The sequence below is a fragment of the Dreissena polymorpha genome, chromosome 1 (assembly GCF_020536995.1).
Source record: "Dreissena polymorpha isolate Duluth1 chromosome 1, UMN_Dpol_1.0, whole genome shotgun sequence".
In the NCBI taxonomy this organism is placed as follows: Eukaryota; Metazoa; Mollusca; class Bivalvia; order Myida; family Dreissenidae; genus Dreissena; species Dreissena polymorpha.
In genome coordinates, this window is record NC_068355.1 from 16,134,390 (window position 1) to 16,158,722 (window position 24,333).

General features: G+C 35.5%; 1 protein-coding gene across 3 annotated transcripts in view; it reads right to left on the reverse strand.

Annotated features, from left to right (window-relative positions):
* Window positions 1-24,333, reverse strand: part of LOC127872198 (uncharacterized) — a 229,571-nt gene that overhangs the window by 203,760 nt on the left and 1,478 nt on the right. For all 3 annotated transcript variants that reach the window (XR_008045724.1, XR_008045725.1, XM_052415530.1), the window contains exons 2-9: window positions 24,228-24,267; window positions 9,445-9,618; window positions 8,545-8,657; window positions 6,174-6,294; window positions 5,434-5,612; window positions 3,550-3,597; window positions 2,158-2,284; window positions 1,188-1,451 (exon numbers count right to left, since the gene is read on the reverse strand). Coding sequence is in view for 1 of the 3 variants with exons in the window: in XM_052415530.1 (XP_052271490.1) it covers window positions 1,188-1,451; window positions 2,158-2,284; window positions 3,550-3,597; window positions 5,434-5,612; window positions 6,174-6,294; window positions 8,545-8,657; window positions 9,445-9,618; window positions 24,228-24,267 (1,066 nt within the window). In the remaining 2 variants the exon portion in view is untranslated. The remainder of the gene's footprint in view (window positions 1-1,187; window positions 1,452-2,157; window positions 2,285-3,549; window positions 3,598-5,433; window positions 5,613-6,173; window positions 6,295-8,544; window positions 8,658-9,444; window positions 9,619-24,227; window positions 24,268-24,333) is intronic.

A 24,333-nucleotide genomic window follows, 5' to 3' on the forward strand; every position in this document is an offset into this window, starting at 1 on the left:
AAAACAAAATGTCCCCCACTATAGTGGTGGGGGGACATAAAACAAAAAAGTCCAAGAGATAGCTATACTAGCCACCTGTAAAGTATTGACCTCAACTACTTCTGAACATTTTTTGAAGGACATTTATCTTTCATGAAAGTTTTCCATGGTATGGGAGTTATGAAGCATGTATAAAACATGAAGGTTAACTTTTGACCTTCAAGTTTGACATTGAGTTCGCGTGACTGACTGATGCAATTTGCACACCCTCTCAATGTTATAATTGTTAATTGATGAAAACCCTTGAAAGGGTGAAGGGGATAATGAGCTGACAAAACAATGAAGGCTAAACATGTGACCTTGACATTGGGCCAGCTTAACTGACTCAAACAGAATACAATTTCATTTAAAGGGAGGTATGAAGAAGACTGGCTCAAACCACTGACATTGAAGCACAAACTTGACCTTTGGCCAGCATGAATGTCTCAAGCCTTCCACGCAAGGGCATTGGAGCAATGGAGCGGATACAAAAGTGTATGAACAGATGGACTGACGAATGGACAGACATATAATATCACCATATAATCTGTCTACCCTTTTTTCAATGGGTTATGAAAAATATTTTTTTGGCATGCACTATTTTTCAGATTAACTATTCCGATAAAAAAATAGTAATTGAGCAGCCTAAAAAAAAAAAAAAAAAATGGTTTCTCCATATTGCCTTTTGTGAGCAACTTATTTGTATAGCTATGATTACTACTGGTGACTCGAATCAGTTAATCCGTTAAATTAGATGTAAGATATGGAAAATGTTGAGTGAAAAATTATTTAAATAATTTAAATAAGTAAAGTGATCTATTTAATAATAAACAAGAGATGTGTTTGTCAGAAATACAATGCCCCCTACTGCGCCGCTTTGATAAATGTTTTTTTACCTTTGACCTTGAAGGATGACCTTGACCTTTCACCACTCAAAATGTGCAGCTCTATGAGATACACATGCATGAAAATTATCAATTTTCTATGTGAAGGGACATAGAAGCTATGAGCATTTTTCCAAACCTAAACGCGAAACCTAAACGCAAAGTGTGACGGAAAACGGACAGTCGGATGGACGGACGGTCCCATCACTATATACCCTCCTTCGGGGGCATGAAAATAAGAACAAATGTGAAAATTGGTCATATATTTAATAATGTTCCACGTACTTTCTGCCTCCTTTTTCTTGCACTTTCTCAGTAAAACAAACGAAACAACTCCTGCTGTGACTAAGCACAGAACTACCCCACCAACTGACAGATCCACGATCAGTTGATCACTGGAATCCTGCTGCAAGACTATTGCGGTGGTTTCCAGTTGATGTGAGCTCTCGGCCAGTGACCTGATACCCTGCGTGGTGACCGGACGGTTTGTCCAAACAGCAGTTGGGTAACAATACGAGGGCTTCGGCTCGTTCAAGCAGGGCGAACTGGCTGTTAACAAAAGGCACTTCTAAGATTCTTTACAATTCTTTTTCACTATGTTATGTACACATAAAAATGGCAATTTTGAGATATGGTTGGACTGAGGTATAATCCCCACTTGAAGGCATAATCACTTTATGCACTGTTTATTTGATCTTGCATCATGCAATCAATACTCCTTCTTTGCGAAGATACATTTTCTATAATCAAAACAATTGCAACAATATTTTAAGCAAACGACATGCCTACTTTGGCTTTGAGTGAAATAAGTCATAATTCAGAATAAAACAGACAAACGCACACACTGACAGTCAACAAACATCATCATACATTTGTATAGTAAAAAACAGTAAACAATCTGCATAATCCCGGTATACTTAGCTTACAAATAAGCAATAAGAAAGCAATTCTATATAATTTTTTAGAAGCCTCGCTCTGTGAAAAGGGGGTTTAATGCATGTGCGCAAAGTGTCATCCCAGATTAGCCTGTGCAGGCCACACAGACTTATCAGGGACGCCACTTTACGCCAACAAATATTTTTCTAAGAAGAGACGTTCTTGAAACGAATCCAATCCATATAGGCTAATCAGGGATGATATTTTCCTCTTTTATTCATGATTTTTTCTGTTTAATCTGGGATGACACTGTACCCACATTTATTAAACCCCCTTTTCACAGAGCACGGTTCATATACATAGATCACATACAACATACTTAAAGTGAAGTTGAATTTCGGTGTATGTGTAGTCACACACTGATCACATGTGGCCACCATGCCTTTTTTAGGGCATAAGCATTTGGATGTATCCATCGTCATATAGCCCGGATCATAGGGTTTCACCTATAAACAAATAGTATTATCATAAAGTACAAAAGGTAATGCTATATGTTTAACCCATTTATGCCTAGCGTTTGGATAAAAGGCCTTGGCAAACAGCGTAGAACCAGATGAGACGCCGCATGATGCGGAGTCTCATCAGGGTCTGCACTGTTTGCTTAAAGGAATTTCTGTAAGAAATATTCTAAATATAGAAATAAATATACTAGACATCCCTAATTTTGGAAATAAATTGATCCAATTTAGAAAGATGGGAGAGTACACTAGGCATAAAAGGGTAATAAAGCGGTGATTACTCAGTATAGCTGTGCTGAGTTGTTTTTCAGTAACTTACTGTTGCCTGAACCCACCATATATACCTTAAGTCAGTGCTGAACCCATGGAACATATCTCAATGTTGTCACTGTTTTATATAAAATGGAAAAAAACAAGCTGAAAAGATTTTCTTTATAATTAAATAAGATGAACTAATTCATAACCAATGACATAACATAGTCTTTCGAAATCTCCTCATATGAGGTCTGGAAGGTCAATGATCCTTTAATCTGACAATGTTAATTACAACTGTAGCAAAAAAGTTATGGTAAATTGTTTTATTTGCAAATTATTTCATGGTTAAATTTACATGCCAAAGAGGAATTGTATGAATTGTTTTCATATCCATGAGGTTTTCTAGTCTAATCTCCCATGGAAGCACAGTCTATTTGAATGACAATGTGTTCCAATGATGGCAACTGATTAGAAGAACAAAGTGTTTTCTTGGAAAGGGAATTTAGATTGATAAGTTGATAAACCTTAGCCAACCAAAACAATTTGAAACACTGTATATGAAATATACAGAGAAAGTGCTATTTTTATACTCTATACCAAGCACAAAAAATTGTGAAGGGCTTGCAGAAAAAGCCTGATGGTAAAAGTAATATTAAATATTAAAATGGACAAGTGTTTGGTATATTATTTATTATTTACTTAAATAATGCTTTATGCCTCAATCAGTTTCATTATAAATGGGCTGTGCTCTGTGAAAAAGGGGTTAAATGGGTGTGCGAAAAGTGTCAGACCAGATTAGCCTGTGCAGTCCGCACAGGCTAACCAGGGACAACACCTTCCACTTTTATGATTTTTTTTGTTTCAAGAAATTCTCTTTTTAGCAAAAATCTAGTTTAGGCTGAAGTGTCGTCCCTGATTAGCCTGCTCAAATGAAAAGCACGGTGTGTTATGTGTCAAAGTTATCTTAATTAAGGGTAATCGTTACTATTAAAACATACCGTAATATTATACTCTCCAGATGTTACATTGTAAAACCTGTAATTGAGCTGAAAAGAAAGAAAATAAATACATCTTTAGGACAAGACACATTCACATCATAACTAAATTTTAATGGTGTTAATAAAGAACCTGAGGATCTAAAGACATTTGCTAACTCAATACAGATTGGGATGTTTGTGTAATGGTTTTAATCTAGGTTGTTTACTCTGTATGACACAGATTTGATGTGGTCTGATATAATATCAGAATAAATCTACATTTATAATTTAATTAACCCATTTATGCCTAGCGTCCTGAAAAAGGACATTGCAAACAGCGTAGACCCAGATGAGACGCCGCATTATGCGGCGTCTCATCAGGGTCTGCGCTGTTTGCTTAAAGTAATTTCTTTATGAAATATTCTAAATATAGAAATAAACATACTTGACATCCCTAATTTTGGAAATAAATTGATCCAATTTAGAAGGATGAGAGAGTTTACTAGGCATGAATGGGTTAATTAAACTCGGTCAGCAGCTGGACCGTGCATGTCGAGACCATAGCAAGAGTCATCTGCAGGAGACTTTCTTTTGTTAATATTTTATCATTCATTATTTCATACTTGATATTGCATCATTTAACTCCCATAATATATGATGCCATGTGTTTTGTTATGAAAAATGACAAGAAGTTCTGAAAATATGGTATGATCATAAGTATTTATAAATTAAAATACATGACAAAATTAATACAAACAAGAGCTGCGTTTGTGAAACACAATGCCCCAATTCTGCTTTGAGGTTCCACGGCAGCTAATTTAGAGAAAACAAGGCCCATAACTTAGCCAAAAATCAATGGACCAAACCAAAACTCGCACTTCATCTGTCAGTAGACTTAAATACCAAAAATGAGCTCAATATCTGATAGTGTTGCCTAAAAAACGTCAGAAAAAGTCATAATACTGATAATTTGAAGTCCAAGGTGCATAACTTCAACACAAATCAATGAACAGAAATGATTTTCACACTTCGTCTGTGGCTCATGTAGGTAGACTCACATACCAACAAGAGTTCCAAACTGTCACAAGATACGTCCGTTTGAAGGTTTTAAACAACTTGATAACTTTACCATGACCCATATTTGAACTTGACCTTCATATCATCTAGACACATCTTCTGACCAAATTTGGTGAAGATCAGATGAAAACTACTTCAGTTAGAGAGACGAAACCATGCTAAATGCTTGAAATGCACTAAGTGACCTTGTTACCTAGTTTTTGACCCGGCATTTCCCATATTTATACTTGACCTAGATATCATTTAGACACAACTTCTGACCAAATTTGCACAACTTCTGACCAAATTTGGTGAAGACTGGATGAAAACTACTTCAATTAGAGAGCGGACACCATGCTAAATCCTTAAATTGCACTTAGTGACCCTGTGACCTAGTTTTTGACCCGGCATGACCCATATTTGAACTTGGACCAGATATTGTCTACATACAACTTCTGACCCAGTTTGGTGAAGATCGGATGAAAACTACTTCAATTAGAAAGTGGACACCATGCTAAATCCTTGAAATGCACTAAGTGACCCCGTTACCTAGTTTTTGACCCAGCATGACCCATATTTGAACTTAACCTAGATATTGTTTACATACAACTTCTGACCAAGTTTGGTGAAGATCGGATGAAAACTACTTCAATTAGAGAGCAGACACCATGCTAAATCCTTGAAATGCAGTGACCCCTTGACCTAGGTTATGAAAGCCTTGTGCAGACGAACGATTGCCACAATATTGGAAGCATAAAACAATTTATTAAAGGTAAATCAGAAACTATATTCATTCATGGCAAGCTACCAATAAAAAAATGTGAAAATAAACAGACATTAAATAGTTACCTTATTTACGATGTCATGTTTGACAGTTGTGTTATTGGAGATAAGTCGATATTCAAATGAAGTGAACTTAAATTCCTCTGGTGGGCTGTTAATAGTAACATTAATTACACCATCTTCTTCAAGTAAATCCAAGAAGATTTCAGCTGCCCAGTTCCATGCTTCTGAGTCATTAGTATACACTAAAAATGAGAGATACACAGTTACTCTTTAAAAGCAATCCTGGTGCTACGTTAGTCTTTCCCCCTTTCTCAATACAACGCTGAATCACTTAATTGAACCTTGCTTGAAGGGGCCTTTTCACGTTTTGGTAAATTGACAAAATTAAAAAAAGTTGTTTCGAATTCGCAAATTTTTGTTTTAGTTATGATATCTGTGAGGAAACAGTAATACTGAACATTTACCATGCTCTAAAATAGCCATTATATAAGTCGTGTTCTGAGAAAACTGGGCTTAATGCATGTGCGTAAAGTGTCATCCCATAGGCTAATCAGGGACGACACTTTCCGCCTAAACTTGATTTTCGGTAAGGAGGGACTTCCTTGATACTAAAAATACCATAAAAGCGGAAAGTGTCGTCCCTGATTAGCCTTTGCAGACTGCATGTGCATTAAGCCCAGTTTTCTCAGAACGAGACTCATATGCATCTTTTGACGATTTAAAAACATGAAAATTATAAAGGTTTGCATGTATATACTATAAACTCAGTAACAAATTCTATTTTAAATGTGAATCTCAATTACCCGGCATTTTCACTATTAAGTTACGATAAGCATCAAACATTCCAGGCTTGTACTTGGGCAGAGAGTACACTATAAACTGCACAGAGGGTTTCAATGGGAACAAGCTCAGCTCAAATGTCGTCTGCAACAAAGCAAAAGAACAACCATTTAAATTATATTAGTCCAGTTACCAGCACAGCTCATCTATGACAGGGTCGTATTGTTGTACCAAAAAGTTCAAATATGGGCCGTGAAAAGGTGGGTTTAATGCATGTAAGGAAAGTGTCCTCCCAGATTAGCCAGTGCAGTCCGCAAAGGCTTATCAGTGACGATACTTTCTGCTTTTATGATATTTTCTGTTTAAAGAAAGTCTCTTTTTAGCAAAAATCCAGTTTAGGCGGAAAGTGTCGTCCCTGTGAAGACTGCACAGGCTAATATGAAAGGACACTACGCACATGCATTAAACCCCCTTTTCGCAGAGCGCGCCCAATATTGATTTTTTCTTGTTGGTATAAATAATGTATATTGTTAAATATATGTGCATATGAATACTTATACAAGACATGTAAAATTTAATGTATTTTGGGAATAAAAATTGTACACTACAAATTGATTTCCAATTAATGTTTTTAAAACACTTCATTTTTTTGGCTATCCTTAAAACATTGTTTGTATGCAGTGCCGTATTTATAAGCACTGTGGAGGCCTTAAGGAAGTGAAACTTTTGGGGCTCAAAGCCAAGGCCCCTAGTTTGCATACTGCCTAATAGAACGCTAGTGCCCAGTTGATTTCACTCCTTTAAATTAGCCTACCAATGCCAAGACTGGCAAGACCAAAATGTGACAATGTCCATTTATAGGTATAAAATGTCAATATAATACTGTCATGCCAATTTTATTAGTTACACTGTTAGTAACTGAAAGTGTAGGGGATATACACCCTTAGTAATTTCATACCATACGAGAGCAAAACTCAATGAATGGGTTTACATTGCACACAATCGTTATGGTTCAAGCATTGTTATTGATCAATGTAACAAAAAATCATAAAACATAAGTCCCTACCTTCCTACTTAAGTGCCTAAAAGTACGGATGGGGTTACCAAAACAAACAATTTTTCCAGGACAGCCTTTACCTAATGCAAGTTTTGTCAGGATTTTCACAACTTTATTTATAATGAATGACATGCATGCACAAACATGTCCATCATAAAAGATTGTAATACACTTCAACGCCGTTATTTCGAACACCGATAATACGAAGTCTCCGTTATTTCGAAGTATTGTTCGGGTCCCGATTTTTGTTCTTCTTCGTTTAACGTAAAATTTCATTGTTAATCTGAACTTCGTTAAACCGAAGAAATCGTTAATTCGAAGTGATTCTGCCGGTCCCAACACTATTACTCGCACCTAATTATCAATCTTAACCTGAAGTCAAAACTGCAAAACACTGAGCGCAATTTCACACCTTTGTTGCCTGCGAGTGGCGTGTCAAAAGCCGATAATTATACATTTGTCGTCTGCGCGTAGCGTATTGATTTTATAATGTCATCGAAAGCCGCCGACGATGGGGCCGACAACACAAGAATGAACATGTATCCAATCAGCGTGTGACCACATGCATCAACAACGTAAGGCAGTTATGCGAGCAAAACGCAGGCAGAAGTGAGTTCTTCAATGTACTTGACACATTGGAGAAATATGTTAAACGCGTCCAGTTAAGTGCTGCTAACACAGGTGTTCAGAGAGACATCACGTCTTATTTACAAAATGTTAATTCATTTCCGAAAATGTATTCATCTGTATTTACATGTATGACAATTTGTGCTCTTAGTTATATTTTATATGTTCTGATAATTTGTGCTATTCGTTATATTTTATATGTTCTGATAATTTGTGCTATTCGTTATATTTTATATGGTCTGATAATTTGTGTTATTTGTTATATTTTATATGGTCTGATAATTTGTGCTATTCGTTATATTTTATATGGTCTGATAATTTGTGCTATTCGTTATATTTTATATGGTCTGTAATTAAAGAAACATAAAAAGAAGTAAAAGAAATCGTTTTATTCCTCCGTTTGTTACAAGCAGAAATCCATTGCTATCTGACTAGTTAACGTTTTTAAGTAAAACAATTATTAATATTAGCGTGTAACCGAGCCTACACGAATTCAAAACTTTTTATTTTTTACAGAATCAAATAAGTCTGTCAAATGTTTATTTCGAATTATCGTTAATCCGAAGTTTTTTTAACAGTCCCGACGACTTCGAAATAACGGTGTTGAAGTGTATTTGCAGCCAGCAACATGTTTAGTAGTCTCGGCTTAAATTGGTTGTATGATCTTTGATAAGGCAATGCTCTGCACCTTAACTAGTAATTCGTCATACCTGTAAGTGATGAGTGGTCCATGTGACATCTGATAAATTCAGGATGTAGCACGAATTTACATAATCAGGCATAATGCGTACCACCTCAAACCCCTTCAAGAACTTTAGACCGCCTATATTAAAGAGATATAAGAACTTATTTTGTTGCTGTTTTTTGTGTGTGACAAAACTCTCAAACACTGAACCACATGAATGGGTTTTACCCTTCATGCAGCCAGTGAACCTTCAGTTCCTGTCTGGAGCTTCCGTCTGCTTAGGCCCAAAAAAAAGGGTCCGTTTCGAGTCGCCCGACCATGTCTCCCGAGTCGACGCCAACCCTTAAATTTTTATAAGGGTTGCCAAACAAAAATTGTTCATTTTCGTTAACATTAGATTTTATATCAAGCAAACAAAGCATATATATACATGTATTTATTATTATAAGCTTTAATAGCCTTCGATTCAAGTACCCAAAGGAAAAAAATCCTTACCTACCGACCCTGTTTTTTTCCCCAAGGAGACCAGAAACGGACCTTTTTTTTTGGCTTTAGGAGGTAAAGGCCTGAAATGATCATAGCCTTTAAGGACATAATTGCCTTACTATTAGAGAGTTGTAGAAAGGGATGTTGGCTAAACAAAAAGATAGTAAATTTAAACAACCAAAGGACAGACAGACTGACAGACGGACGGACAGACGGACAGACATGCACACAGACAGACACACAGAAGAACACACACAACAATAACTATAAGCCACCTACATGCCTGGGGCATAAAGAATTACGACACTTAACTTGTTTTCCATGGAGAAAGAGAAATTTGAACAAAATAAATAAATAAAGTACTTCAAGAATTGTAAATAATGGTGTTATAACTTAAGTTTAGTGCAGAAAATCTGAACAATCTTTCAGTGCAACTCACCATTAGCTGGAGGAGTGATGGTTAGGTTAACCTCCACTAAATGTTTTTCACTCTTATGATGCCACTTATACTGGGCTGATGCCCTGAGATTGCTGGGACTGCCGGGATAGTCCAGACTGCCTGTAATATATGGCATGTCCCTCAGGACATAACTCAGAATGCCTTCGCTGCAATCTGAAAACAAATGGATGCATACATTTTCCCAAAGTACTGTGCAAGAGTGTGTGTGAGTACAGTCCAACCTTTCCGAGCCACCGCCTGTTAATAGCGACCAAAATTGAGTGCCCCCAGTACACAGATATAAGAACAAGTTATTTGTATAATTGGTATAACGGCCAAAGAAACGAAACGTCATTTAATATTCTAATGAGCAGCACTGATATCACTGTTATAAAACAATTAACTTTCTATGTTACGAAATTAATGAATGTCATTGGGAATATAAATTTACCTTGATTACAAACTTTTTGTTTTTGTTATATTTTGTGTTGTATAATATTGTGTATATTGTTGAAACACAAGTGCAAAAATCACAATGTATACAAGGTGGCATTTATCATTGTATAATGTTATTGTAAATGAATGCTGTATTTTGGGCCGGAGGCCTTTATTTACATGTTATCTAATAAATCTTGAATCTTGAATAGTCAATAACGACCCCACCGATTTCCTCCCGAACGATTTCGCTATATATTGAACCTGCGAATAAAGACCACCTGCGAACAAAAACCAAAGACCGCCCGAATACATTCCCAAAAGTCCATTTTGATAGCTTACAACGACCACTGCAATCATAAAAATCAACGATTTTGCAACTTTCAAAAAACAAAATGGCCACCATGATGCTGTGTAGTCACGTGATACACATCTTACCAGTGGACTCGTTGGTCGCTATGGAAATATCGGCAAGTGACAGTTTATTGCACTCAATAGCAGTTGTTTGTTTATTTAACACGCATTGCTAATTGGTAGTGGCCTGCTTCTTTTATGCATTTGACAGTTTGTCAAAAGTGTAAAAATATTGCCTTTGTATTAAAGTGACTCGCGATTAATGTACAAATTAGTGAAAATATCAAAGACAAGTTTGGGGCTTTCATCAACTCATTAAGGAAATTAACGGTTTTATATCAATACCGATGCCTGAAATACAAATATTTTGATAGCCATTACCTTCTTACATTTCTCCTTGATAAGACGTGCATAGATTATAGACAAGTAATCAGTTCAATTTAACCATCATGGCTTCCAAGCGTAAGTTCTTGATGTTGGAAGAACGCGTTGCGGTCATTAGTTTGTTAGTTAAAGGACACAGTTGCAGACGAGTGGCTAGTGATCTTGGTGTAGGCAAAACTCAAATCCAGAACATTCTAAATTACATGTACATTTACATGTATGTCAATAATTATTTATAAATGTATATGATTAATGAAATAAATAATAAAAACATAAGGGAATGGAAATAATTAAAACAAAACTGTGTTTTCAATCCTTTATTTATTAGCTATACATGCATAAGTATTCAAACATTTAAACAAAAGAGCACATACATAGATAAGGTACCTGTTAAAATACTACTAGCATATTTTGCAAAGTTTCAATCGACCCTGGGAATAAAGACCACCTGTGAACAAAGACCACAACGACCAAATCCCTTGAGTGGTCTTTATAGACAGGTTAGACTGTATTGTTACACTAAACTTGTTAATCATGTCTTTATAGAAAAAAAAATAATGTCACCATTTCCTCACAAGTTCTGCTTACATGTTAAATTTAAATGAATTAAAGTTGTCATTAGAGAAGAAGAAAGCAGTACCTTTAAAACTACTCATATTACTATTTTGTATACATGACAACCAGTTAATTATTGAACTACATTTTGCAAGATAAAATTGTGAATAAAACATCAATAGAATGGGAGGGCCTGGGAAAGGGCTTTAAGTTCTAGATTTAATTCATGATGAAAATTGCACAGTCTGAACTGATGACTTCAAAACCCATGTTGTGACATAAAAACAAAGCCAGAAGAACATGCTACAGTGGACACAAACATGAATTTAATTCTGCCATAACTTGTCACTGTAAAAGTCCATATGATCATCTACACCGTGAGGTCATGATGATCCCAAATACATTTCTGATGTTTCCATTGAATATCTGTAGAAGTAATAATAATGCATACTTGCTCGATGCAAACATCAAAATGAATTCAAACTTATTCCCAAACTGAAACCTAATTTTTCTTAGTACAAAAGGGTGCATATTCCTGCTAGAAGGTTTGTCAACAGTATAGTTTGTGATTTTTACAAAATACTCCGGACACATATATCAAATTTTATTTCAATATCTATAGCAGACATAGAAATATGGAGATAATATAATCAAAAGTGAAAGTGAATACAAAATGAGCCAATATAATGCTTCATTGCATAAAAGTGTAATGGTCCTTTGTGAGTGACCGCAAATGATGATCCCAATGACTAGTGTGAAGTTAAAATTAAATATCTGCATATAAATACTGGTATTTAAAGGGACCTTTGCACAGATTTTGGTATGTATTGAAGTTTGTCATTAAATGCTTTACATTGATAAATTTAAAAATAGGATCTAAAAAGCTACAGTCCAATGCTAAGACCACTCAGCCATCTGTGCTCATACAATGAGTGATATATTTTATACTTATATTCTATACTTTATACAATCCACATAGTAACACATAATATAACAAATATAACATATATAAAATAAAAAAATATATACTCTCCAAATTATTATCGTTTCGAGTATATTGGATACTTAAGCGCATGGTAAATGTTCAGTATTACTGTTTTCACACAAATATCATAACTACAACTAAATAAGCAAATCTGAAAAATTTTCTTTTTAATTTTGACAATTTACCAAACAGTGAAAAGGCCCCTTTTAAGATTATGTTTAAAGCCAAAAACCTCTAAAAGCCCATTTAGTCAAACAAGTTTTTTGACTCAACATATCATGAGGATTACAAAATGTGACAAAAGATTATATCTCATTAGTTTTTGAGATATTGATTTGAATTCAAATATTGTATTGGATTTGTATTGAAATGTCTCCTACCATGATACAGTATGTGCAAAAACATACAAACAAAACATAGCTTTCTTTCATAGTGACTGACCAATACATTTAATTCATCAAACATTACATGCACAGAACATTGGCTTGAACGAAACAACAAAAATCTGCATAGTTAAGCGAGCTATAATCAAGTATTTATGGGTGGTTTTTGCCTATTAGAGATACACAAATTTGTTCCTAAAACATTAATTGGGGTTGACATCCATGTATCTCAGTACAATATGCAGTATGAAAAAAAGGTAAAGATCAGACAAAGTATGATACTTCAAGTAAAATAAATAAAAGCCAAAATAAAGCATTGTACACTACTTTGGTATATATGAGCTTTATTTACACCTCCAAGTGTCCTGTGAAACCATGTAGACTGGGAATCTGAGAGCTCTCTTATCAACAAAACGATTGCAACTCTAGTGGCCTCAGAAGTTTTTTTTGGCTATACAAACTGCAGTTATGTGCAAGGGCGTTTAATGCATGTGCATAAAGTGTGTTGCCAGATAAACCTGTGCACATTTACCTTCAAACTTGGTCGGTTAACGCACATAAATTAATGACCCCAAATTGTGAAGTGCTAATGTAACAATTTGGAGTTTATATAATTATTATAGTAAAGGGACATCAAGATACATGAATTAAGGGTTTGATGCAATTGTGCGAAGTGAAGTTCCAGATTAGCCAGTGCAGTCCGCACAGGCTAATCAGGTATACCACTTTCTGCCCAAACTGGATTTTTGTTAATAAGAGACTTTCTTTAAAGGAAAGATATAATTACAGCAGAAAGTGTCATCTCTGATTAGCCCGTGCTGACTGCACAGGCTAATCTATGACAACACTTTAGGCACAGGTATTAAACCTCTATTCACAGAGCAAGGCTCTAAAGTTGTAATTGAATACCTGCAATGATGAGAAGAAGCTTTAAGTTTAATTTAACCCAATGTATAAGAACAAACGGGGCATAATTATGGTAAATTTTAGGTCAGAGTTATGGTACTTGGTAATTATTATCATTTTGAAAACCTGACGAACTGTAGTAATTTGCCATATGAATTAACGATCGTCTACACAGTTATGTAACAGAGCTGGGAAAGTTTGAGCCATATCAATCCAGCCCTTATCAGGGTGAGGGATCACCTGACTTTATGGGGTTCACAGGTTGAGGGATCACCTGACTTTATGGGGTTCACAGGTTGAGGGATCACCTGACTTTATGGGGTTCACAGGTTGAGGGATCACCTGACTTTATGGGGTTCACAGGGTGAGGGATCACCTGACTTTATGGGGTTCACAGGGTGAGGGATCACCTGACTTTATGGGGTTCACAGGGTGAGGGATCACCTTACTATGGGGTTCACAGGGTGAGGGATCACCTGACTTTATGGGGTTCACAGGGTGAGGGATCACCTGACTTTATGGGGTTCACAGGGTGAGGGATCACATGACTTGATGGGGTTCACAGGGTGAGGGATCACCTGACTTTATGGGGTTCACAAATGAAAAAATGTTAATGAATGCACAAACCGGTAAGTGGTGCTTTTCAAATAATGTGTCAAAACAATTTTTCTGAAGAATTTTAACTAGTGCATAACAGACAGTTTTTTATGGGGCTTATGGCAATGTGAAAAAACATCAGAATTACTAAAAAAGAAATGTGTTTGTAAGAAACACTATGTCCCCTTCTGCGTTGCTTTTTTTTTTTACCTTTGACCTTGAAGGATGACCTTGAACTTGACCTTTCACCACTCAAAATGTGCGGCTCCATGAGATACACATGCATGCCAAATATCAAGTTGATATCTTCAATATTGCAAAAGTATTCATAAAATTAGCGATTTTGGCCACATATATTTGACCTCTGACCTTGAAGGATGACATTGACCTTGACCTTTCACCACTCAAAATGTGCAGCTCCATGAGATACATATGCATGCCAAATATAAAGTTGCTATCTTCAATATTGCAAAAGTTATTGCAAATGTTAAAGTTGGCGCAAACCAACAGACCAACCAACAGACAGGGCAAAATCAATATGTCCCCCACTATAGTGGGTGGGGGACATAAAAAGCCTGTGCTCTTGGCCATAGTTCGAATTAACAACAATCATTAACACGGTTATGCTGCATGTAACGAGAAATTTTGGCTACGATTTTAGACATATTCAATAATGTTCTTTAATCTTAAGATATTGGCACAAACTCCAAACTTTTATGCGCTAAAGATTTTTGCTAACATTTTTCAGTAACTTCAGATATTTGCTAAAAATGAAGTTCTTAACGTTGTGTTTTCTTTCTGTCCAGCCCGTGTGTTATCATCTGTGAACCCAGTTGATCCTGCACCCGCTTGAAGAGGTGTTGAATACACACAATTTGGGACAAACAGACTTATTGAAACATGTAAAGCTCCCTTTTTACGGGATAATATACACTCCTATTATCTAGAAAGATAGATTCCCTGTCTTCTATACTTTTAGTGTTTCTAATGAAACAGGTATTATAAATTACCATATGTAAATGTTCTTAATTACAATTACAATATTCATCAATTGTGTTACTGCATTAATTGATAAAATACTGATGCCATTTGACAAGTTTTTTTTCAAGTGACATAATTAATCATGTTTCTATTGAGTTGTATGGACCTGTTTTACCAATGTTTTTCAATGAAGTTGATCTTTAAAAATCAGATGTGCTTTATCAGCTGAGGGATTGTTAGTTTAGGACAACTTCCTTGTTTTATTCAAACCACAGTGTAAATCAAACCCCAGTGTTAAATTGACATCACCAGTCCATTTAAGTCTATTAAAACACGTAGTAACTTGTGTATATTTCTAAACTTGAGCTTTTGAAACACAAGCAAGTAAGATTCAATGCGTTTTTTACAGATTTACGAGTTACACAGTAACCCAGCAAACATGCACATATGGGTCCCATATGGGCTGTTTCTGGGCAAACCCATATGGGTAAGCCCATATGGGAGTCATTTGGGACCAATATGGGCTATCCCATATGTGAAGGCCCACAAGGGTCCCATATAGGTCCCATATTATTGCGCTATCAGGAAAACTATGTAAGCTTGTATTTATTAGATTAAAAACTCATTTCTTAAAACGTATGTAGGACTAACTTGATCTAAACTGCTAATATTTGACCCAAAAATAGAAAATCAATGCATAAGCAAATAATATGCAGCCCATATGGGTCCCATATGGGAGTCATTTGGGACCTATATGGGCTTGCCCATGTGGGAATGCCGATAAGGGTCCCATATAGGTCCCATATTATTGCGCTATCACGAAAAAGATGTAAACTTGTATTTATTTGATGAAAAACTCATTTCTTAAAACGTATGCTGGACTAACTTGATCTAAACTGCTAATATTTTACCCAAAAATAGAAAATCAATGCATAAGCAAATAATATGCAGTCCATATAGGTCCCATATGGGTCCCATTTGGGCCGCCCAACAAAAGACAAAATCAGCTACCGGGCTGTTTCTGGGCAAACCCATATGGGTAAGCCCATATGGGCGTCATTTGGGACCTATATGGGTTAGCCCATATGGAAATGCCCTTAAGGGTCCCATATAGGTCCCATATTATTGCGCTATCAGGAAAAAGATATAAACTTTTATTTATTTGATTAAAAACTAATTTCTTAAAACGTATGTATGATCAAAACTGCTAATATTTTACCCAAAAATATAAAATCAATGCATAAGCAAATAATATGCAGCCCATATGGGTCCCATACGGGTCCCATTTGGGCCGCCCAACAAAGGACAAAATCAGCTATCGGGCGCACATTTTTTGAAAATTCTGTTTTTGATATGGCTTTGTTTTTAATAATGTATATACAATGATTAACATGAAGTTATTTTCAAGAGATAATTTTAATTTAAATAATCGCGCAGAAAAATAAAGTATTTAAATAATATGCGCATGCGCATATGTTCATTCCGCCTCGCGAAAACATTCAAAACAAAAACACTCGAAACGGTAATTTGTTTAATCGTGATATTATACACGTAATTATATATTTCTTTTGAAATCAGATATATATTGCTGATCACGCATTATTTATTTATCTGTTACTTCAATGAATGCTTGTGTGTTTAATGATTTGAATTGCAAATTATTGGATATCTTTATTCGCTTTGCCTTTGTCATGTATTTTCGCGGTTGTGACCCCTTATGCACCAGTCCCTTTATGTACCAGTCCCTTTATGTACCACTTTGAGACTTTATGCACCACCTATATATTATGTAGGTGTTGTCCATTCATTCATAGCAGTATGAATGGGCATTAATTACCTGTGCAAACACAAGTGTTGATTGAGTCAAATTTGAGTTCATCAAATATTGTCTACTATAGCATTGCAATTTATTGTACTGAATCATTTATTTCTTGATATCAGAAAAGTTTTAACAATTTGGAAAAAAAGTTAAATAAAACTGAGTAACTTAGTAAATCAGTTCTTACTAAGTAAAATATTTCTAAATTTTATATTTTGTTATTGCAATTCATGATGTAATGTTAAGAACCAAAAATTTGAATCTAAATTTTAATAAAAAATGCGGCAAAAAAAATGGTGAATTATAATTGAAAATTGTTCACAGAAGTAGTCATTACTTATTTTGTTTCCATTAGAATTAGAATTGAAATTGTGTTCACATTCATAAATTGTTTTATTTCCAATAGCAAAAATAAAATGATAAAGCTATAATGAAATGAACCTTATGCAATGGTTACAGTATCTCTAATGAAGACTAATGACACTGTCTGATGCTAGCTTGAAATTCCTCACCTATGCCAGGTGTGAAATGTCATGTTTTTTGAGTAAACATCCCACACCAAATGGGTCCTTCTTCACAAGTGACACATTCCTCAAATAATTAGACCTATTGACAACAGCATTTATACTTTAATACTTTTATTTAATTTTACATAACAATAACATAGTCCAGCACATATTCCCATAATACATTATCTACATCAAATCATAAAGTTGTATTGTTATTAAAAATTAATTTTAATACAAAAATAAATACAAAATACACAAATTTATAATTCACAACATTGTTAATGAAATACTTTTATTAGATTTTCTCTAAACATGATTAAAGAAGAAAATAATTTGATTTTTACAGTTTGAAAATGAAGGTCATTCTCTCTTATCTTCAAAGTATCACATTTCAATTATACAATAGGAAATACAAACATTTTAGTTAGTTATTACTACTGGGGCTAATAAATTATACTAAGACAGTCACTGACACACAAGCTGGCATAAAATATAATCTATGACAATCTATTAGTCTAAATTCATAAATAATATGTCACAAAATGCATTTCATTATTAACACACATTCATATTAAACCATATATTATTTATCTCTATATATGGTACATAAAGGGTCAGATAGTGGTACATAAAGGGGTGGTACATAAAGGGACTGGTACATAAAGGGTGACATTCTATTTTCGCGACGTAAGTCGTTACGTTCGTGTGTCACCATAGATCAATCTCTTATTTAATCTGCTTAATTCAACTTGATTCTGCCTAAAATTCAATACAAACTATTTATAGCAGATAGGCGCATGTCTGAAAAAATGGAACACTAAATTAGTAATCATGCTAATGCATGAGCATCTTACTTATCTCATGCATTGATAATATTAATTTAAACGTATTACATGATGATGAATATATCAAAGACGTATAATATAATGTTTTTTTTATAGGTCTTTGAATACATGCACTCAAGCCAAGGTTGTTTGCCTGTGGACAAATTTTAATGATTATTTAAACACATTTTTGCAGAATATTAAATAAAGTCTGTGTATTAAGATATAATTAAATTCGTAATGTTTATTGTACAAATTTATTTCAGAAAATTCACCACCGCCTCGTTTGCCAACATCGTCTTTACAAGGAATGTCAGCAGTGCATGACAGAGGCCGGTCACTCCCTTTAAGTCCAGCTGAAGAGCCTTCACAAAGACAGTTCATAGGACAAAGTAACTACTTTTTGTGCTTGAAACTTTAAACTTAAAATAATTTCAGTTTTGGAATTAGTGCTTATAAAATGCCTGATAGTTAATTACATAAATAATTGATGTAAACAGATAATCCAACTTTAAAAATATAAAAAACACAGTCATTTAGTAATCAATAATAATACATACTTCTACTAATAAAAGAAACAAATTGACGTTGACGGGCATAGAGGTGCAAGACGTCTATAATCAGAGCCCTAGCCGTACAACAGCTGTTGGGACAAATCGGGCCCACCGCCGTTATATTGGCACACATCCAATATAATTATATCCGACCCAGCTGTGATATATATTATTGTCAACATAATTTTAGGAACAGTTTTGTTTTTTTTACTCTGTCTTCAGATGCAGTTACACAGATTTTAAATGTGTTGGAAACAATGAGAGACGAGAACAGGGAAATGAAGCGGATGCTGCAGCGGCTCTTGGCTAGTTCAGCTACTGATGACGAGCCAATGCAACTGCGAGAGAACATCAGTCTTCCAATTGGAACATTTGAGCAAATGGATGAGTTTGAAGAGCATCTTGGTGATGAAGCTACGATCCATCTTTTCTGCTGCATAGTTCAAGCTTTTTTATCAAATATATTAAGCAATGTTGTAAATGTAATTTACAGTTTTTTTTCAATTGATCCTAAACCATTCCTTTAAGTAGTGTTTTTCCCAGGAGGGAAAAGGGGCATGGCGCATTTCTTTGAAAAAGGGCATTTTAATGCGCAGTTTAGGTAAAAAGGGCTAAAACGTTCCGTGAATAAGTGGTTTTGAGAGAAACATATACACATACAAATATAAACAAGCACATTTAATGGTAATTGGTGTATTTAACTTACTTTAATTAATATTAATACATTTACCTTGCCATGTCTCCATTTAAGTTGCATACTGTTGCAGTAAACTGTACAGAATGACAAACATAATAAAGCAATATTTGCATATGAATCTGATTATACACAGATCCACTAACATATAAATGAAACCATGTTTGTCTTATCCCGTTTTCTAATGATAATCTTGTCAGAAGTTTTGCAAGTAAAATGAGTAAACTGAACGCTTACAATTTGCAAACACTCGTTTCCGTGACATACATCAACTGAACAGATTACTAATAAATATGTTTACGTTGTTTAATGCATCGTTCCTTATCTCATGAATTTCATTAATCCCTTCTAAATGTGTGATCTCCATCGTTAATTTGATCGTTATTTGCTATTTTTGCAGAGAGTCGCAATTTATTTGCGCTATTGTCCGCCATCTTGTTAAAATGATAAGCGACAGGTGCGCATAGCAACGTAAACTCGTATAATATTTTCGCCTTATACACAATTCGCATTTTGTTTAATTAGAAAACGTTACAGTAATTCTGTCAATAATTAATTATCTAAATCTAAAATAAATGTTTTGTTGTTTTGATATTACTGTATTATGCATGAAATGCACATTTTCCACGAGGAAAATCTAGGTTTTCAATAGGAGTCTCCGAAGTAACTGTCCACGATTTTATCACACATTACCGACCAATTAGTGTGCTTGGTATAAGCCACTGAAATTATCGATACATAGTGACATTGGGTAATTCACGCATGACTAATTCATAACCGGAAAGGGCAGGGCTGCTGCCTTTAAAAGGGCAACGTGGCGCTAAATGACTTTGAAAAGGACAGCGTGGCGCTACAAAAAAAGGGCATGGCACAGTGCCACGCTCAAACGGCCTGGGAAAAACACTACTTTAAGGCTCATCTTCTAAGAAAGCATACAATCTTTTTTATCTGGAAATGAAATGGTATATATTCCTTTGCAAAAGAAGAAACAGCATTCCAGTTTTCGAAGGTTTTAAAAGACATATATATATCATGTGCAATTACGAAAAAAACTAGAATGTATGAAGATATCAAAGATAATAATATGGACTTGTTCTTGAAAAAGGATTTGCCATTTATTTGAGTTTTTTGGATTTTTCTGCAGGGTTTTTAATTTGTAGTTTATAAAATATTTTGTTTGTTTTGTTTAGTCTTGCAAGTATATTTTCTACGAATGTTCTTTGAGTACATGGTGCGTTATTTGTATTGGTTAAAGATTTAATATGCATGGGTATGCTTTTGAGTAATTTGTAGTACATCAGGAAAATACTTGAAGGTATTCTGTATATGTAATATATATTTGATATCAAAATAATAGAAGTCCTTAATTCTATAGTCGTATAACTGGTTGACATATATAATGCTATAGAAAAACGTCTTATTGTTTGAAGTTATGTCTTTATTGTTCCATTAAATAGTTTGACTGTTGGTTTGGGTTTATAGATAATTTATGAGTAACATTACTCCATGCAGATAGAACATTAGATAGAAACATGTTTTTGTTAGCAACTTCATGTAAAATATTTTTGCTGATGTTACATTCAAAAAGTAAGGAATCACCATATTATTTGAAAATTTTCTGTTAGAATAGTTATCGTGGGATCCTCCTGCTATGTATGTATGTATCCATGTATATGTGTGTAATTCTCTATGTGAATAAAAGTTGAGAGTACTTTAATAAATTTTTAAGTCGTTTAACAAAAACCTTGTATTTCTTGCAGGATAATGCTATTGCTTTTTAACCCTTTGATATCACTCTGTTCCAGCAAGAAGAAATAGATAAAACATTAAAAAAATGAAAATGGAACATGTACAAGAATCTTTTGTCTGATGTTCAATTTGAACACACAGTATTTCATGTTTGCAGCCTTCATATTTTTTCTAACATAACCTGAATTTCCATTTATGCGTTGTCAAAAATTTTACAGGCTCTGTGTACCCATATTGAATACAATGCTACCAGTTTGTAGCCCATATTTAGTACAATGCTGCCAATATGTAGCCCATATTGAGTAAAAGGGCTGCCCGTATGTAGCCCATATTGAGTAAAATGGCTGCCTGTATGTAGCCCATATTGAGTAAAAGGGCTGCCCATGTTAGACCTATATGGGTCCCATGTGGGCACCTATATGGGCCCCATGTGGGCTGCCAACATGGGACCCAGATGGGTAGTGCAACCGGGTTCAATATGGGTCCCATCTGGGCTGCCCCATATACTTTCATGGGGCAGCCCAGATGGGACCCATGTGGAGCCCGGTTGCACTCCCCATCTGGGTCCCATGTTGGCAGCCCACATGGGACCCATATAGGACCCATATGGGTCCCATATAGATTGTTTGCTGGGAATATTCAAAGTCATAATGGCTTGTTTATATACAAAGTTCAACACTCAAGACCCTTAACATACTTCTATTTAACTGATCAACAAATCTACAATCTAACACTATTATTTATAAAAACTCAAAGAGATATAATACAAACCATGTCATTTATAATAAACTTACATATTATGTTATCTTAAAAATAAACAATCATCTCATGGTAATTTACAATGTATTTAATTACATCTTATCAAATTGGTCTTACAACATTTAATGCCTTGGTTTACATAATATGTTTTAGTTTAAAGAACATTATGTTTCTTCATATAAGTGTTTTTACTATAGCCTGTTCAGTTTCATTGACAAATACAAACCGGCTGTGTATAAACATAAAGGTCAATATAATTATCCCCACGTTTTTCGGAGCAAAAGTGGGGATATTGTATTGATGTACGTCTGTCCGTCCGTCCTGGTCACCTGCTCCTCCTACACTATTAGCACTAGAACCTTGAAACTTACATTCATGGTAGCTATGAGCATATGTGCGACGGTGACATTGACGGAATTTATATCTGACCCCTGGGTCAAAAGTTATGGGGGTTGGGGCGGGGCCGGGTCAGAGATTTTCACTCATTTTGTAATGTTATTTTACATTAACTTCTTCATTTCTGCACCAATTTACTTCAAATTGATACTGAGCCTCTCTTATGACAATAAGGTCAATCTCAACTATGCATGGCCCCATTACCAACCCTGGGGCGCCCCGCCCACATAGGCCACGCCCACCCAAAATTGCCTTGTACTATAATTTCTTCATTTCTACACCGATTCACTTCAAATTGATATTGAACATCTCTTATGACAATACGGTCAATCTCAGCTATGCATGGCCCCATGACCAACCCTAGGGCATCCCGCCCACATAGGCCACGCCCACCCAAAATTGCCATTTACTATAATTTCTTCATTTCTACACCGATTCACTTCAAATTAATACTAAACCTCTCTTATGACAATACGGTCAATCTCAGCTATGCATGGCCCCATTACCAACGCCCACCCAAAATTGCCTTTTACTATAATTTCTTCATTTCTGCCCCGATTCACTTCAAATTCATACTGAACCTCTCTTATGACAATACAGTTAATCTCAACTATGCATGGCCGCATCACCAACCCTGGGGCGCCCCGCCAACATAGGACACGCCCACCCAAAATTGGATTTTACTATAATTTCTTCATTTCTACACTGATTCACTTCAAATTAATACTGAACCTCTTTTATGACAATACGGTCAATCTCAACTATGCATGGCGCAATTACCAACCCTGGGGCGCCCCGCCCACATAGGTCACGCCCACCCAAAATTGCCTTTTACTATAATTTCTTCATTTCTACACCGATTTACTTCAAATTGATACTGAACATCTCTTATGGCAATACGGTCAATCTCAACTATGTAAGGTCCCATTACCAACCCTGGGGCGCCCCGCCCATAATAGGCCAAATCCACCCAAAATTGTCTTTTACTATAATTTCTTCATTTCTACACCGATTCACTTCTAATTGATACAGAACTTCTCTTTTGACAAAACGGTCAATCTCAACTATGTATGGCCCCATTACCAACCCTGGGGCGCCCCGCCCATAATAGGCCACACCCACATAGGCCACGACAACCCAAAATTGCCTTTTACTATAATTTCTTCATTTGTACACCGATTCACTTCAAATTGATACTGAACCTCCCTTATGACAATACAGTTAATCTCTACTATGCATGGCCCCATTACCAACCCTTGGGCGCCCCGCCCACATAGGCCACCCCCACCAAAAAATTGCCATTTACTATAATATCTTCATTTCTACACCGATTCACTTCAAATTGATACTGAACCTCTTTTATGACAATACAGTCAATCTCAACTATGCATGGTGCCATGACCAACCCTGGGGCGCCCCGCCCACATAGGCCACGCCCACCCAAAATTGCATTTTACTATAATTTCTTCATTTCTGCACCGATTTACTTCAAATTGATACTGAACATCTCTTATGACAATGCGGTCAATCCCAACTATGTATGGCCCCTTTACCAACCCTGAGGCGCCCCCCCCCCCCATAATAGGCCACACCCACCCAAAATTGTCTATTACTATAATTTCTTCATTTCTACACCGATTCACTTCTAATTGATACTGAACTTTTCTTATGACAATACGGTCAATCTCAACTATGCATGGACCCATTACCAACCATGGGGCGCCCCTGGGTCAAACATGCGGCGTGGGGATACGCGTCCGCCTCTGCCGCGCCATTTCTAGTTAAATTATAATTTGTACAATGATGTGTATGAGTGGCATCTTTCCACAAAAAGGTTCAAGTAAATAAGAGTAGCATAAGTATAATTTAAGTCATTTATTGAATTACACAAAATCTTACTTGTTCCTCTGTAACCATGTTTCTTGCAAGGAACCTGGTCCTGAAAGTACATGTATACAATTTGTATGTCTCATAAGTTGCCGACCCAAAGTATACAACTTGTAGG